The sequence below is a fragment of the Emys orbicularis genome, chromosome 10, assembly GCF_028017835.1.
Source record: "Emys orbicularis isolate rEmyOrb1 chromosome 10, rEmyOrb1.hap1, whole genome shotgun sequence".
In the NCBI taxonomy this organism is placed as follows: domain Eukaryota; kingdom Metazoa; phylum Chordata; order Testudines; family Emydidae; genus Emys; species Emys orbicularis.
In genome coordinates, this window is record NC_088692.1 from 47,877,071 (window position 1) to 47,893,084 (window position 16,014).

The following is a 16,014-nucleotide window of genomic DNA, read 5'->3' on the forward strand; positions in this document are numbered from 1 at the left end:
TAATCCACAATAAGTATTATAGCTCACCAAGCTAGACTAGAAACAGCTTGCACTAATTCATGGCGGATAAAAATTGATTTAAAAAAATTAAATCTGATTTTTACTTAAATCGGATTTATTTAAATTGAGGCTTTTTAGAAAATAAACTAATTTAAAATTAAAATAGAAGATTATGACAACCTATGTTAAGGCCTAAACGTACGATCATCAAATATTACAAATATTAACCAGTACACATCTGCTGCCATTTTAAATAGTCAAACCACTGAATTGGTACAAGTCACTGGCTAAGCATATCGAACCAGAGTTTGTTGAAGTGCTAAACCAGCTTTTGAAAGTAGTAGCCTCTTCTGCAAGTGCAGAAAGAATATTTTCTTGATTTCAGTTTATTCAACTAGTTTAGTTCAATAACTAGTTCATTCAAAGTTAAGAAACCAATGGGAGTTGAAAAGGAAGAAAAGCTGGTCTAGAATCAAGTAGGTGTGAGAGGATGAGATATACTAATTCTAAAATCTTGAAGGACATGGTAACCCAAAACAAGTTCAATTCACTAACTACAAATAATACTTCCATTGTTTAATACATTTTGATAACCTTTCAAAGCATGCTGGATACATAAGAAAAAAATTAAAAAGTTTTTTTTATTAGTTAAATAAAAATATTTTAAAAAACTGTTTTTGTGCATTTAATTGAATTGGAATTTCCATCCAAACAGAGCTTGACAGAAATTACAAGTAAAAAATTAATCTAGTAATTAAGAAATGCATCAGTCATAGTTTTTTAAAATAATAAAACATATAACAACAATTAGGAATCTGAATAAATGTCAGTTAAGCTATCTAACTACTATACTCGTTCATTAGCCCGTTCGTTTATAAGCCGACCCCCCAAGATGGATAGGTAAAAATAGCAAAAACTGTATGACCTTTTCATAAGCCGATCCTATATTTCAGGGGTTGGGAAACTTTGGCTCCTGGCCCGTCAGGGTAAGCTGCTAGCGGGACTGGACATTTTGTTTACCTGGAGCGTTGGCAGGCATGGAGCCCTTCAGCTCCCAGTGGCCGCAGTTTGCCGTTCCCAGCCAATGGGAGCTGAGGGAAGTGGTGCCACTTCCCGCAGCGCCCATTGGCTGGGAATGGCAAACTGCGGCCATTGGGAGCTGGGGGGCTCCGTGCCTGCAGACGCTCCAAGTAAACAAAACGTCCCAACCCGCCAGCAGCTTACCCTGATGGGCCTGGAGCCAAAGTTTTCCAACCCCTGCTACATTTTAAAAGTTGGCGTCACAAGAAACACTCAAAAGTTTTGCTATAATTATTTTAATGTAATCTAACAAAAAACTTGTTATAAATAATAACTGAACAAATATGTATTCATCTTCAAAATTACAGTCAATGTTTTAAGTATCCATTTACTGATTTTAAAGTCTAATATTGTTCTAAGGTACTTATTTAAAAAGTCTTAAAATCCTTCAAAGTCCGAATCAGTCTCTGATTCACCAAACAGTTCATTAAACTCTGCTTCAGTCACAGTTGCACCTACATTGTCATTGTAGATTTCAGCAGGGTCGTCTTCAGACTCAGATTCCTTCTCATCATTAGCCTCTGTTGTGTCATCATCAAATATGGCATCATCTTCTGACCCTTTGAGTGCATTGCTGATACAGCATTTCTGAAATGATTTTTATTTTCCGAGGGAACGGACACCCACGCTCCTTGACCCACTGGGCGACCAGATTGATTTCAGGCTTCATAAGATTCCCACCTTTTGTCAAGTTCGCCATGCCTGAGCACATCCATTCAGACCACATTTTGCGTAGCCTGTCTTTAAAGGGTTTGTTCAGGCAGACATCACGCGGTTGTAGAACTGAAGTTAAGCCTCCTGGTATTACAGCCAAAGTAGTTTTTATTTTTTTGGTCACATTTTTCACCTCATCAGTCTTGTGTGCCCTGAATAAGTCCGAAACGAGCATAGCAGGTTTCTTGAAAAGTGCTCCTGGTATTTTATTCCACACTTTCCCCATCCATTCAATAGTCCCACTTTCATCCATCCATCCCTTTTTGTGTGCACGTACGATGACACCAGCAGGAAATTTCATGTTTTTAGGCAAGGTTTTTCTTTTAAAAATAACAGGAGGGAGCTTTGATCCATTTGCCAAACATGATAAAACCACCGTAAAATGGATATTTTCATGGCCAGTGGTTTTAATTAAAACTGTTTTTCACCCTCACCGGTTTCCGTTCTGTTGCTCGGGAGATCAAATGTCATCGTGTTTTGTCCATATTTCCTATTTGTGACTGCTCAAATGCATATTCCTTTCGATATTTTATAATAAACCTTTGGAAAGATTCAATTTTTTTCTTCCAGATCTCTCGGCAGCTTTTGCGCTATCTTTGTTCGCTGACGAAGACAGAGACCATGACGGTTCCTGAAGCAAGTACACCAACCCACTGATGCAACAAACATTGACGGCGTTACTGACTTGTATTTGTCGTCCTTTGACATTTGCAGAGCATACAGGCGAATTCTAGTTCTAGTGACAATGTACCCATTTTGTCAACATTCAACAACCCAATTATTGAGATCTTTCTCCAGCTCAGGAAATGAAGCACACCTCGTTGGACATTTTTTCTTGCTTCTTGACATATCTTTTTGTGTTTTATTTTTTCACCATTCTCTTACGTGCTTCTCATTGACACAGAATTCATGAGTAGTGGCGCAATTATTGTTTGCGTCTGCATATTCAACAATAATTGAACGCTGTGTGATAAGCAGACCGTTTTCTTTTGATTTCACCATTGTTCATTTTAAATACTACTATGAAAAATAAAATAATAATAATAATAATCTACTTACAGATTTTGTAAGACTTTATATAGGAATGTCACCTGCTTTATCACTGTCAAATTATTATTGTTCTTTGTTTATTTCAAAGCAGCCCTGTAGATTGGCATGTCTGTGGCGATAACAGGCTATTTAAATTTTATTAGAGATTCCATCGATTCTGTGCGTTATATTTTCATATTGGCTCGAGACTTACAAGGTCCATTGGTAGAAATGCATGAAGAGATCAAATTACACAGTAGTGGACTGACACCAGTGCTATAGTACTATCGTTCATTGTATTTTTCTGATTGGCTTGTAAGGTGTAGCATTTTGTGAAATGCATGGGTCAAATGTCATGCAGATCTGCAAAAAGAACAGGAGTACTTGTGGTACCTTAGAGACTAAGGTGCCACAAGTACTCCTGTTCTTTTTGCGGATACAGACTAACACGGCTGCTACTCTGAAACCTATGCAGATCTGCAGCACTGCTCTTTTAGCATTCATTTCAAGCCAATCTAGTCCACTAAACAAAGCCTTTGCAACTTTAAAAGGCTGCAGTATTGACATCAATAAATGGGTCAGCAAACTTTGGCTCCCAGCCCGTCAGGGTCAACTGTTTTGTTTACCTGGAGTGTCCACAGGCATGGAGCCCCTCAGCTCCCAGTGGCCATGGTTAGCTGTTCCCAGCCAATGGGAGCTGCGGGAAGCGGCATGGGCCAAGGGACATGCTGGCCGCCACTTCCTGCAGCTCCCATTGGCTAGGAACGGCGAACTGCGGCCACTGGGAGCTGAGGGGCTCCATGCCTGCGGATGCTCCAGGTAAATAAAACGACAATGTATTATATATTCAATTCAATAATTCCATAGAGCTTAAAATCATCAAATTTTGGTGTAGATCCATTGATAAGCCGACCCGTGCTCTTTGATGCTTCACTTTTTTACCAAAAATATTCAGCTTATGAATGAGTATATACAGTAATTGCCTAAACACATTTGTACAGACAGTGTTCTCCTAATTAGCAAAGAGCAGCACAAAATTTAGTGTAAAGGCTCTATTTTGGCTACATTTACTCTGCACCACAGTGCAGATTATGGTGATACGAATAGCAAAGATTTGCACTTTAACTGCCCCGTGTGGATGCTGCTGATGCAAACTAAAAGGCACCTACTCCGTGTTAACATAGAGGATTATGTTAACATGAACTTGGCACCTTTTAGTTAGCGCCAGCAGTGTCCACACAGGGCAGTTTGAGTGCAACTTTTTGGCATGCTCTGCAATTCACAGCCCCGTAGTCTGCACTGTGCCGAGTGCGCACAAACCTTAAATTGAAAATCAATATGTTTTAATAGTTACCAATCACTGAAAATCAACCTCTCTTTAGAAGGATAACTAGAGAACAAATACTAAGCACAATTCAAGTCAATTATTTAAATAGATTTAAATCAGCAAGCAGAAAACCTCATTATTAAAGTTGGTGATTTAAATAAATCCACCCTGCACTAATTAGCAAGGTACCAAAGTTTTGCAGCTCACTACATACACTGACTGATATATTGTCTGTGTAGCATTCATAATACATATATTCAGTGATGTTCCCTGGGTATTTAATGCTTTTTTATTTGTAACGCACCCAAAAGATATGGGAGGCACCTTTCTACAGTTTGTTACAAATGTATTCGCATCACAAGAAACCAAGAGAAGCTACTAAATCTTACTGCTTTCAGAATTAACTTTCCTCTAGGAACATGAATGAGGCTAGAAATTACAGGCAGTCGCTTAACTGGTTTTCAATGCTGAGGCCTATGATGGAGGTACACCTACCTAATAACGTGACAGGCATACTGCTTTTACTTCTACTGCACTGGCATAGCAGTAGAAAGATTATCCTTAGAATCTGGAAAGATCAATAGAACTCTGATGGTTGCAAAATAGAAATACTATTAAACTGCCTCAAACCTGAACTATTATTTCACTGACAGGTAATGAGGGAAAATAAGGGCATGTACTACTGCATAGAGGTAAAAATCAGTGTTCTCAGGATCTCAAAACATGGGGAGCATATCAGTTTTTTTCATCATAGCTCTCACAGTAAAACTGTTCTCATTTTACAGATGGGGAAACTGAGGCACTGGGTGAAGTAACTTGTTCAAGGTCACCCAACAGGCTAGTGGCTGAGCCAGGAATAGAACCCAGATCTCAAAGTCTAGCGTTTTATGCTCTAGGCCACACTGCCTCAGTCTGCCAAGAAGTTTTCAAAAGGTGCCATGCAGTCATTTTCAATTAAGAATCAATTGGAATCTTGTTTTACTACATCAATCCAGGAATTCAGGGACTAAATATTGAAAATGTGAATTTCAGCAGACAATAGCAAGCAGGAACCTACATTGTAAATGAAGCAGAGGCAGAAGACATAATCAGACTGAGCTAGTTTGCAGTATCAGCTTCTCCTGGGTCTGCTAAGCATTCACTTCACAGTTTCTGCAGTAAATGAGGTATTCAAGGCCAACATATGACAAGCAAGGTAAGATGACAAATTTGTCACCAATTAGTGACATGCTTGGAGCCAGCTGAAAGTTGTGCATAGTGGGCCATCCAAATGTGCTATCATATCTGGAGGAATGCCAGCTACCCACCCTCCATTTGAGAATGAGAACAATTCTATAATTAAAATGCAGCAGTCCAGCTGCCTAAGCTGACAGTGATGAAAGGTGCTAAAATGTACTACTAAGCTAACGGTGCTGCATCTCAGGGCTTCCACCTGGGATGCCTAACTGACAGATGCCGGACTGAGTAACGTACATTGGTCAAACATTTTCCAGAAGCTGGATTTTACTAAAAAGATGCATACAGCTCTAAGTCTCAATCCATTAAAAAGCCATATTGTTTAGTGACTCAGGAACCACAAGGTCTCAGAGCCTGGGCTCCAGCCTGAGCCTGAATATGTACATTGCAATTTTATAGCCCCTCAAGCCCAAGTCAGCTGATATGGACCAGCCATGGGTGTTTTATTGTAGTGTAGACATACACGAAGAGAAACCTCATGAAATATGGTGTATGGCAGGTCAGCCATGAGTGCTCCCAGTTCAGTCATGCATCTGGCTGAAGAGATGACGACTAAAAAGACAACCTTCATGTATAGATCTGACATAGAACATGTGCCATCAGTTCCAAGGGTAGTCCAATAAGTACTGAGAGTATCAGGTTGAGGTCCTATTGCAGTGTGAGTTTCACCACTGGTATGAAGGTTCTAACGAGACTTTTTGGGAATCAAATTGTGGTACGGTGAGTAAAGATAGAGGCTTCTGTTGGAGGAGGCAGACCCTGCAGCAAGCGGATGGAAAGTCCTGAGGTCCTGGTGATAGTCTAAAATAGCAAGGATACCTGTTGATTCTGGGGATAACCAATTTTGTTGCATCCAAATAAATGTCACACTTTAGCTAGACAGTATTTTCTAGTGGAGACTTTTCTGCTGTAATGGAGAATAGTTTGAATGGCTTCTAAACATGAAAGCTCTAGGTCTGATACCCATCTGAATACTAGGCCACAAGATGAAGAAGGTCTAGGTGGCACTCTCTTCTGACCCAGAGGAGGTCAGATAATGACGGGAGGATGGGTTGACATGCAGAGGAGGTCCAGAAACAGGAATTTTCTTGGCCAGTTGGGTGCGATGAAAAAGTTACAAATTTTGTCCCTTTTGTGACAAACTTTTTGCAGAAACTGAGGTAGCAGGGGATGGGAGGAAAGGAGTGCCTCAGGTGGTCTGTCCAGGATAACAGAAGGGCATTGCCCTTGGAGTCTTGGACCTAGTGCTGCTTTAGAGCAGTATTGGTTGAATTTCTTGTTCATCTGAAAGGCGAACAGGTCCCAAGATGGTGTTCCCCACTGGGCGAAGAAGTCATTCAGGATGGAACTGCATATCTCCCGCTCATGGTCTGTGGAGACGTGCCTGTTGAAATTGTCTGACACAGAATTCTGTGTAGCTGGTAGGTATGGAGCTGAGAGTGTGATGTGGTTGCTGATGCACCAGTTCCATGACTTGACTGCCTCTATACAGAGAGAATGCGATTTTGCTACACCTTGGTTTTATGTAAAATATGGTTGTCACGTTGTCTGACATTATATGGATATGATGAAACCGTATAAGTGGAAGCAATGCACTGCACTCTAGGTGGACTGCCCTCAGCTCCAGGAGATTGATATGCATTCTGGCCTCCCAAGGAGACCATGTGTTTGTGCAGTGTGATTGTCCAGGATGGCAAGCCCACATACAAGAGATGCGTCTGTAATAATGGTCATATTGGCTAGGGGTGGAAGGAAAGGTACTCTTGTGAAAGGTGCATGAGGGAGCAAGAGGCCAGGGGTTCAAAGGGGGGCCCCATGAGCTTAGTGAGGACCAGATTGAGGTCCCACGGGGGTATAGGTGGGCGAGTGTAGGGGAACATCCTTTCCAGCCCCTTGAGGAATCGGACCACAGTGGGGTTGGAGAACACGGACAGCCCCAATTCCCCCGGGTGAAACGCCGATATGGCGGCTAGATGCACCTTAATAGAAGCGGGGGCAAGGCCTTGGCGCTTAAGGTGCAGCAAGTAGTCCAGAATCAGTGGTATCGAGGCCTGCAAGGGCTGGACGCGCTGAGGCTCACACCAGAGGGAGAAGCGCTTCCACTTGGCAAGGTAGGTTGCCCTTGTGGAGGGCTTCCTACTACCCAGGAGGATTTGCTGGACCTCCTGAGAGCACCTGTGCTCCACCTCACTTAGCCAGAGAGCAGCCATGCCGTGAGATGCAGCGATGGCAGGTTCGGGTGGAGTAGGCGACCTCGGTCTTGTGTTATGAGGTCGTGATGGAGGGGGAGGGTTATCGGAGAGGCCACGGACAGCTCTAAGAGAGTTGTAAACCAGTGTTGACGTGGCCACGCCGGGGCGATGAGAATGACCGTCGCCCTGTCCCTGTGGGTCTTTAGAACGACCCTGTGGATGAGTGGGAACGGGGGGAAGGCATACCGCAGGCTCCCGCCCCACGGGATTGCAAAGGCGTCCGCCAGAGAGCCCGGACTGCGGTTCTGGAATGAGCAAAACTGTGGGCACTGGCTGTTGTCCATGGTGGCAAACAGATCCACCTGGGGAAACCCCCACCTCAGGAAGATTGAACGGAGGATGTCCCGCCTCAGCCTCCACTCGTGTGTGAGATAGGACCGGCTGAGACGGTCCGCCAATCCGTTCTGGACCCCGGGGAGATATGCCGCCCGAAGGTGCACTGAATGGGCTATGCAGAAGTCCCAGAGGAGGAGAGCCTCATGACAGAGAGGAGAGGACCGGGACCCGCCCTGCTTGTTTATGTAAAACATAGCGGTAGTGTTGTCCGTCAGAACTGACACGCCGTGCCCTCTTATGGTGGCGTGAAAGGTCTGGCAGGCGAGGCGAACCGCCCTCAGCTCCTTCAGGTTGATGTGAAGCAACTGTTCCTCCCTGGACCACAAGCCCTGAGTGCGTAGGTCCCCTAGGTGCGCCCCCCAACCCAGGTCCGACGCGTCTGTCACTAACGTCAGAACTGGTTGTGGGGCGGCGAACGGGACCCCCGCACAGACCTGCTGTTGGTCGAGCCACCAACAGAGGGCGCTCGATACCCGAGCCGGGATCGTGACGACCATGTCCAATGGGTCGCTGTTGGGGCGATATACTTGGGCCAACCACAGCTGCAGAGGCCGGAGCCTGAGGCAGGCGTGTCCAACCACGTGGGTGCATGCCGCCATGTGCCCCAAGAGCTGTAAGCAACGTCTGGCCGTGGTCGTGGGGAATCTCTGAATGGAGGTCACGGCGTCCTGGATTGCCAGGAAACGCGATACGGGAAGACTCGCCCGCGCCGCCACCGAGTCCAGGACTGCCCCTATGAACTCCAGTCTCTGTGTGGGGACTAGTGAGGACTTGGGCACATTGACCAACAGGCCGAGATCGCGGAACACTTGTAGCGCCAATGTCACGTGGGCGTGAACCTCTGCCACTGACCGGCCCGCCAGGAGCCAATCGTCTAGGTATGGGTAGACGCGCATCCGTCGTTTTCGAAGGAAGGCCGCCACCACGGACATGCATTTCGTGAAGACGCGTGGGGCCATTGCCAGGCCGAAGGGCAAGACCGCAAACTGAAAATGGCGCTGCTGGATAGTGAAGCGCAGGAACCGCCGGTGGGCCGGGCGGATAGCGATGTGAAAGTAAGCGTCTTTCATATCGAGGGCAGCGTACCAATCCCCCGGATCCAGGGAAGGAATGATGGTACCAAGGGAGACCATACGGAAACGTGGTTTTAGCAAGTACTTGTTCAGCTTGCGAAGGTCCAGGATAGGACGGAGGCCCCCTTTCGCTTTGGGAATGAGGAAGTATCTGGAATAGAACCCTTTTCCTCTGAGGTCCCGAGGAACCTCTTCCACCGCCCCTACAGCGAGGAGGGTCCGTACCTCCTGCATAAGAAGTTGCTCGTGAGAGGGGTCCCTGAAGAGGGACGGGGTGGGTGGGTGGGAGGGAGGGGGCGAGGAGAACTGGAGGGCATATCCTGACTCTACCGTGCGCCGGACCCAATGGTCTGATGTTATATGGGACCAGGCACGGAAAAAACGGGATAGGCGGTCCCTGAAACACAGGGGAGGATCCGGGGAAGAGATCGGTACGCTGTCCTCGATCGCGTCTTCAAAATCCTTGCTTATTGCCCGGCTGCGGCTTATTGTTGCCCTGGTTTTGGCCCTGGTTAGGCGTATTGTTGCGCCTACGCCTATTGTCTCTGCCCCGCCTACGGTAAGGTTCGTGTCGAGGGCGAGGCTGGTACTGCCTCTGTGGAGGCTGCGGTTTAAAGGGCTTCCTCTGTGTCACAGGGGTATGCATCCCCAAGGACTTGAGGGTAGCCCGCGAGTCCTTGAGGCCATGGAGCCTGGCATCTGTCTGCTCCGAAAACAACCCCGTCCCTTCAAACGGAAGGTCTTGGAGGGTGTTTTGCACCTCTGGAGGAAGACCAGACGCCTGCAACCACGCTGAGCGTCTCATCACCACGCCGGACGCGATAGTCCTAGCGGCCGCATCAGCCGAGTCGAGCGAGGCCTGTAACGAGGTCTTGGCCACCGCCTTTCCCTCGTCCACAATGGCCGCAAACTCGGGTTGCGATCCCTGAGGCAAGGCATCCTTAAATTTAGACACCGACGCCCAGGAGTTGAAATTATGTCTGTTGAGGATCGCCTGCTGGTTCGCGATCCGCAACTGGAGGCCTCCCGACGAGTAGACCTTTCTGCCGAACAAGTCTAATCGTTTCGCCTCCTTGGCCTTGGGGGCTGGGGCCTGCTGGCCATGCTGCTCCCTCTCGTTGACCGCCGAAACGACCAGCGAACATGGGGCTGGATGGGAGAAGAGGAAGTCAAACCCTTTGGATGGGGCAAAGTACTTCCTCTCGACGCCCCGCGCGGTCGGCGCAGAGGAGGCTGGCGTCTGCCACACAGTCTTATAATTCGACTGTACAGTCTTTATTAATGGAAGAGCAATCCTGGAGGGACCCTCCGGGCTGAGAATGTCTACCATGGGGTCCTCCTGCTCGACCGTCTCCTCCGCCTGCAACCCCAGATTGAGGGCCACCCGGCGGAGCAAGTCCTGGTGTGCCCGGTGGTCAATCGGGGGAGGGCCGGACACTGTTGTGCCCGCCACGGCTTCATCCGGTGAGGAGGAGGAGGTCATGGCCTTTTGAGCATCCTCATCCTCCTGTAACTCCTCCTCAGCGGGGTGGCCCTCCGGGGTGCGTCCCCTGCCCTGGGTCACGGACGGCGCCGGGCTCGGTGCCGAGTCCGCCCTTTCTGCATCAGGTGGTCTGGAGACCGTGGCCTCCGCACGGGAGGTGGGGCGGCACCGTGGGGAGTGGGACCAGTCCCCTGAAGGGCCCGATCTCGAGGTTCTGGACGGAGGGCCTGGCTGATGATAGGCCCACGGGGTCCAGAACGGCCACTGTCCCGGATGGCTCCAATGCGGTTGCCAAGAGGCCTCGTGCCGTGTAGCGGCGTGCCCTCTGCGGCCATATCTCGAAAGCCCCAAGCTCTCTTCCGACGCAAGCGACGGTGACCTAGAGGGCCACGGCGGTGCCGTGGAGCGGTGCCGGTCCGGTGTCGGGGAGCGGTGCCGTCGGGACCGTGAGTAGTGCCGTACCGATCTAGATCTAGAACGGTACCGTTGACCGCGGGACCGGGAACGGCTGCGGGAGGATGGTCTGGGGGCCCTCGCCGTGGAAGCGTCCCGGTGCCTGCTCGGGCCGGGCTGCTGGGACGGTGCCTCGCTCGCGTCGGGGCCTGTCTGTTTGGAGACCCGTTGCGCGGCGGGAAGCCGGGAGTCCACCGAGGCGGAGCTCGACCGGGACCGGCGCCGTGAGCGGTGCCGAGATGGCGACCGCGATGGGCGCATCATCGCCAGCTTGCCCTTGGAAGGCAGTCGCGGCGGAATGTCTTTGGCGCGGAGTGTGCTGACGGAGGACAATTCAATGAGGTCCTTCGCCGCCTCAAATGTGTCCGGGGTGGAGGGCTGTTCCAACAGTTCCTCCAGCCCTTCCTCCTCACTCGACGCGCTTGTCCCGGGGCTCGACGGGCCTTTCGGCGCCGGAGCCACTGGTACCGGGACCTGTGCCGGGGCCGGCACGGCCTTGGTCGCACTAGCGGTCTTCGCTGGTGCCACCTTCTTGTGCGGGGAGCGACCCCGGGCCTTGGGCTGGCTCTTGGGCTTGGCCGGCGAAGCAGACCGGTGCCGGGCGTGATCTCGCCGAGGCGGCACCGTAGGCTTAGTCTGCACCGCCTGTGTCGGGTCGCGGACCGATGCCGGGGCACTCCGCACCGAAGCCGACGGTACCGTGGAAGCGGAGGGCTGTAACGCCATCTCCATGAGGAGCTGTTTCAGACGAAAGTCTCTCTCCTTTTGTGTTCTGGGCTTGAAAGCCTTACAAATTTTACAGCGCTCCTTCTGGTGTGCTTCCCCCAGGCAACGGAGACACGACTCGTGCGGGTCGCTCACTGGCATGGGCCTGCGGCACGTGGCACAAGCCTTGAAGCCTTGGGCTTGCGGCATGCCCCGCCGCCCAGGGCCGGTGCCGGGGTTGACCAAACCCCTATCACCAAGAGTTTTTTGGTCTTTGTGACAACTAAATAACTACTTAACACTAACACTTAACTAAACAATGAACTGATAACTATTGCTAATGGCTATGCTAAGGGACACTCTCAAGCGAGAGATAGAGTTGTTCCAACGTCGCCACGGGCGGTAAGAAGGAACTGAGGGAGGGTCGGGCCAGCAGGGATATATATACGCTAGGGCGGGGCGCAGCTCTGGCGGGAAGGGAGACCCTGCGGGCCCGACGGGAGCCGCTGAGGGAAAAAGTTTCCGACGTTCGTGCACGCGGCGCGCGTACACCTAATGTGGAATGGATGTGAACAAGCACTCGAAGAAGAAACATGACCTATGGGAGAAAATTTTAAAAATGGGTTTGTTTAGTCTGGAAAAGAGAAGATTGAGAGCGGTCGTAACTGTTTTCAAGTACATAAAAAGGTTTTAACAAGGAGGAAGGAGAAAAATTATTCTCCTTAACCTCTGAGGATAGAACAAGAAGCAATGGGCTTAAATTGCAGCAAGAGTGGTTTAGGTTGGACATTAGGAATAACTTCTTCACTGTCCATTTAGAACTGGAATAAATTGTCCAGGGACATCGTGGAATCTCCATCACTGGAGGTTTTAAAGAGCAGGTTAGACAAACCTGTCAGGGATGGTCTAGATAATACTGAGACCTGCCATGAGTGCAGGAGCCTGGACTAGATGACCGCTCGATGTCCCTTCCAGTCCTATGAGTCTATTAATGGCATTACATAGGCACAAGCAGTCATGCAGCTTAATTAAGGGAAGACAGACCCTAACTGTGGTCCATGGTCAGAGGGTAAGCTGTTTTATGTTCATGGCCCTCACTGTAAGTAGGCCTTCACTGATGCCAGGTTTGCTCCTATAAAGTCTATGGTTTTCATTGGAATCACATGGGACTTTTCACTCTTTACACAGACATCCAACGATTCCAGAAGACAAAGCAAGAATAGTGTCACCAACTGGACCTCCTTGTTGGAACTGCCCATCAGCAGCCAGTCGGCCACATATGGACAGACGATATGGCCGTTTTGTCTCATCTGGGCGACCACTGAGGAGACCTTTGTGAAGAGACACAATACAACGTGGTTTTTAAAGGTTTTATAGATTCAAACCATTATAGTCCATTTATGGTGTAACATGCAACAAAGCACAGGTATGCTCTACATTTCAGTCATCTTCCACACATTTCAAATCTTTGTAGTATGCAAATGAGGCAGATATTGGAGCTAATAGATCTACTAGATAGTGTACTTAGATTTTCAGAAAGCCTTTGGCTCTTAAGCAAAGTAAGCTGTCATGGGATAAGAGGGAAGGTTCTCTCATGTACTGGTAACTGGTTAAAAGATAGGAAACAAAGAATAGGAATAAATGGTTAGTTTTCAGAATGGAGAGGTAAATAGTGGTGTCCCCCAGGGGTCTGTACTGGGTCTAGTACTAGTCAACATATACAAACATGATCTGGAAAAAGGGGTAAACAGGGAGGTGGCAAAATCTGCAGATGATACAAAATTACTTAAGATTGCTTTAGATTTAACTGACTGCAAAGAGCTACAAAGGGATCTCACAAAACTGGTTGTCTGGGCAACAAAATGGCAGATGAAACTCAATGTTGATAAATGCAAAGTAATGCACATTGGAAAACAATCCCAACAATACATACAAAATGATCGGGGTCTAAATTAGCTGTTACCACTCAAGAAAGATCTCCGAGTCATTGTGGATAGTTCTCTGAAAAAAATCTGCTTAATGTGCAGCGGCAGTCAAAAAAGCTAACAGAATGTTAGGAACTATTAGGAAAGGGCTAGATAATAAGACAGTAAATATTATAATGCCACTATATAAATCCATGGTATACCCACATCTTGAATGTTGTGTGCATTCTGATCACCCATTCTCAAAAAAGATATATTGGAATTGGAAAAGGTTCAGAAAAGGACAACAAAAATGATGAGGAGTATAGAACAGCTTCCATATGAGGAAAGATTAAAAAGACTGGGACTTTTCAGCTTGGAAAAGAGACAACTAAGGGGGGATATGATAGAGGTCTATAAAATCATGACTGGTGTGGAGAAAGTAAACAAGTATTATTTACTCCTTTTCATAACACAAGAACTAGGGGTCAACAAATGAAATTAATAGGCAGCAGGTTTAAAACAAACAATAGGAAGTACTGCTTCACACCACGCACAGTCAACCTGTGGAACTCTTTGCCAGAGGATGTTGAAGGCCAAGACTATAACAGGATTAAAAAAAGAACTAGTTAAGTTCTTGGAGGATGTGTCTGTGACGGGTTCGGTCACAAAGATCCCCTTGGGATTGTCGCCTGATGTGCTGAAATTACCTCTGAGCCCGTTTTCCCTGCCAGCTTGGGACTCCAGAACCCTGCCTTGTTGAGCCAGACACGCTAGCCTGCTACAACACAGAACGAGGGTCTGGGCCACGCTCCAAAGCTGCAGGCTTTCATGAGCAGGTTACCTGTCTCCAGCACCCAGACACCCAGCTCCCAATGGGATCCAAACCCGAAACAAATCCGTTTTACTCTGTATAAAGCTTATACAGGGTGAATTCATTAATTGTTTGCCTTCTATATCACTGATAGAGATATGCTCAGCTGTTTGCTCCCCCAGGTATTAATCACTTACTCTGGGTTTAATAAAATCACTTTTTTTTATTAATAAGTATAAAAAGTAGGATTTAAGTGGTTTCAAGTAATAAAAGACAGAACAAAGTAAGTCACCAAGCAAAATAAAGCAAAAACACGCAAGAATAAGACTAATACATTAAGAAACTGATTACAGGTAATATCTGACCCTCAGAGATGTTCCAATAAGTTTCTTTCACAGACTAGACTCCTTCCTAGTCTGGGCCCAATCCTTTCCACTGATACAGTCCTGGTTAGTTCCAGTAAACAGGGGTCTTCTCATGACTAGCAGCCCCTTTTGTCCTGCTCCACCCCCTTTTATAGCTTTGGCACAAGGCGGAGGGCTTTTGTCTGTGCTTGTCCCCACCCCCGCCTCATCAATGGAAAAGTACAAGGATTAAGATGGTTTTCAGTATCATGTGACATGGTCACATGTCACTGTAAGACCCATAGTCTCCATTCTTCCTGGGTTGGCCCACACATACACAGGAAGGCTTGAAGGTAAATAAACCATTTACAACCAATTGTCCTAGTCAATGGGAGCCATCAAGATTCTAAACACCATTAATGGCCCACACTTTGCATAATTACAATAGGACCTCAGAGTTATACTTCATATTTCTAGCTTCTGATATAAGAATCATACATGCATACAAATAGGAGGAATATATTCAGTAGTTTATAACCTGTTATGATACAAGAGACCTTTTGCATAAAGCATATTCCAGTTACATCATATTCACACTCATAAGCATATTTCCATAAAATATATAGAGTGCAACGTCAGAGTGTCCATCAATGGCTATTAGCCAGGATGGACAGGGATGGTGTCCCTAGCCTCTGTCAGAAGCTGGGAATGGGCGACAGAGGATGGATCACTTGAATACCTGTTCTATTCATTCCCTCTGGGGCACCTGACATTGGCCACTGTCAGAAGACAGGATACTGGGTTAGATGGACCTTTGGCCATATTGGGTGAGACCATTCTTGTGTTCTGTTCATGGTGAGTAAGAACACAAAGAAACAAGCTAGGCAATGGGTAGAATAGGAAACACACCCCATGCACAAAGAAGCTTGAGAAAAGAGTAGATAGTAGTAAAAAGCCACCCCTCACAACACCCAGGAAACAGAGGTGCAGAGCAGAAATGAATAGAAAGCACCATCTCACTTCCAGCAAAGAGTTTTCAGATCTGACTTTTACCAAGCAGACGTTTATATAAAAGCTTGAGACTCTACAGCAATATCCTGGAACAGCATCCCTAGAGGAACCTCAGCACCCTGCCTTCCTGAGCATCTGGAAGTTAATGTGTAACATTAATAAATAATAAAGAATAATGAAGTTTTAGCTCCTGATACTGCAAACACCTATCCACATGCTTAACATTTTGAATGGGTCTACCCAATGTGCTTAG

At 47.3% G+C, this 16,014-nt stretch overlaps 1 protein-coding gene across 8 annotated transcripts in view; it reads right to left on the bottom strand.

Annotated features, from left to right (window-relative positions):
* The window catches only part of CSNK1G1 (casein kinase 1 gamma 1), a 229,218-nt gene that overhangs the window by 175,369 nt on the left and 37,835 nt on the right, over nt 1-16,014 (bottom strand). The window contains exon 4 of one of the 8 annotated variants that reach the window (XM_065412655.1): nt 8,515-8,532. The exons of the other annotated variants lie outside the window; for them this stretch is intronic. Coding sequence (XP_065268727.1) covers nt 8,515-8,532 — 18 coding nt within the window. The remainder of the gene's footprint in view (nt 1-8,514; nt 8,533-16,014) is intronic. 8 annotated transcript variants of the gene reach the window in all.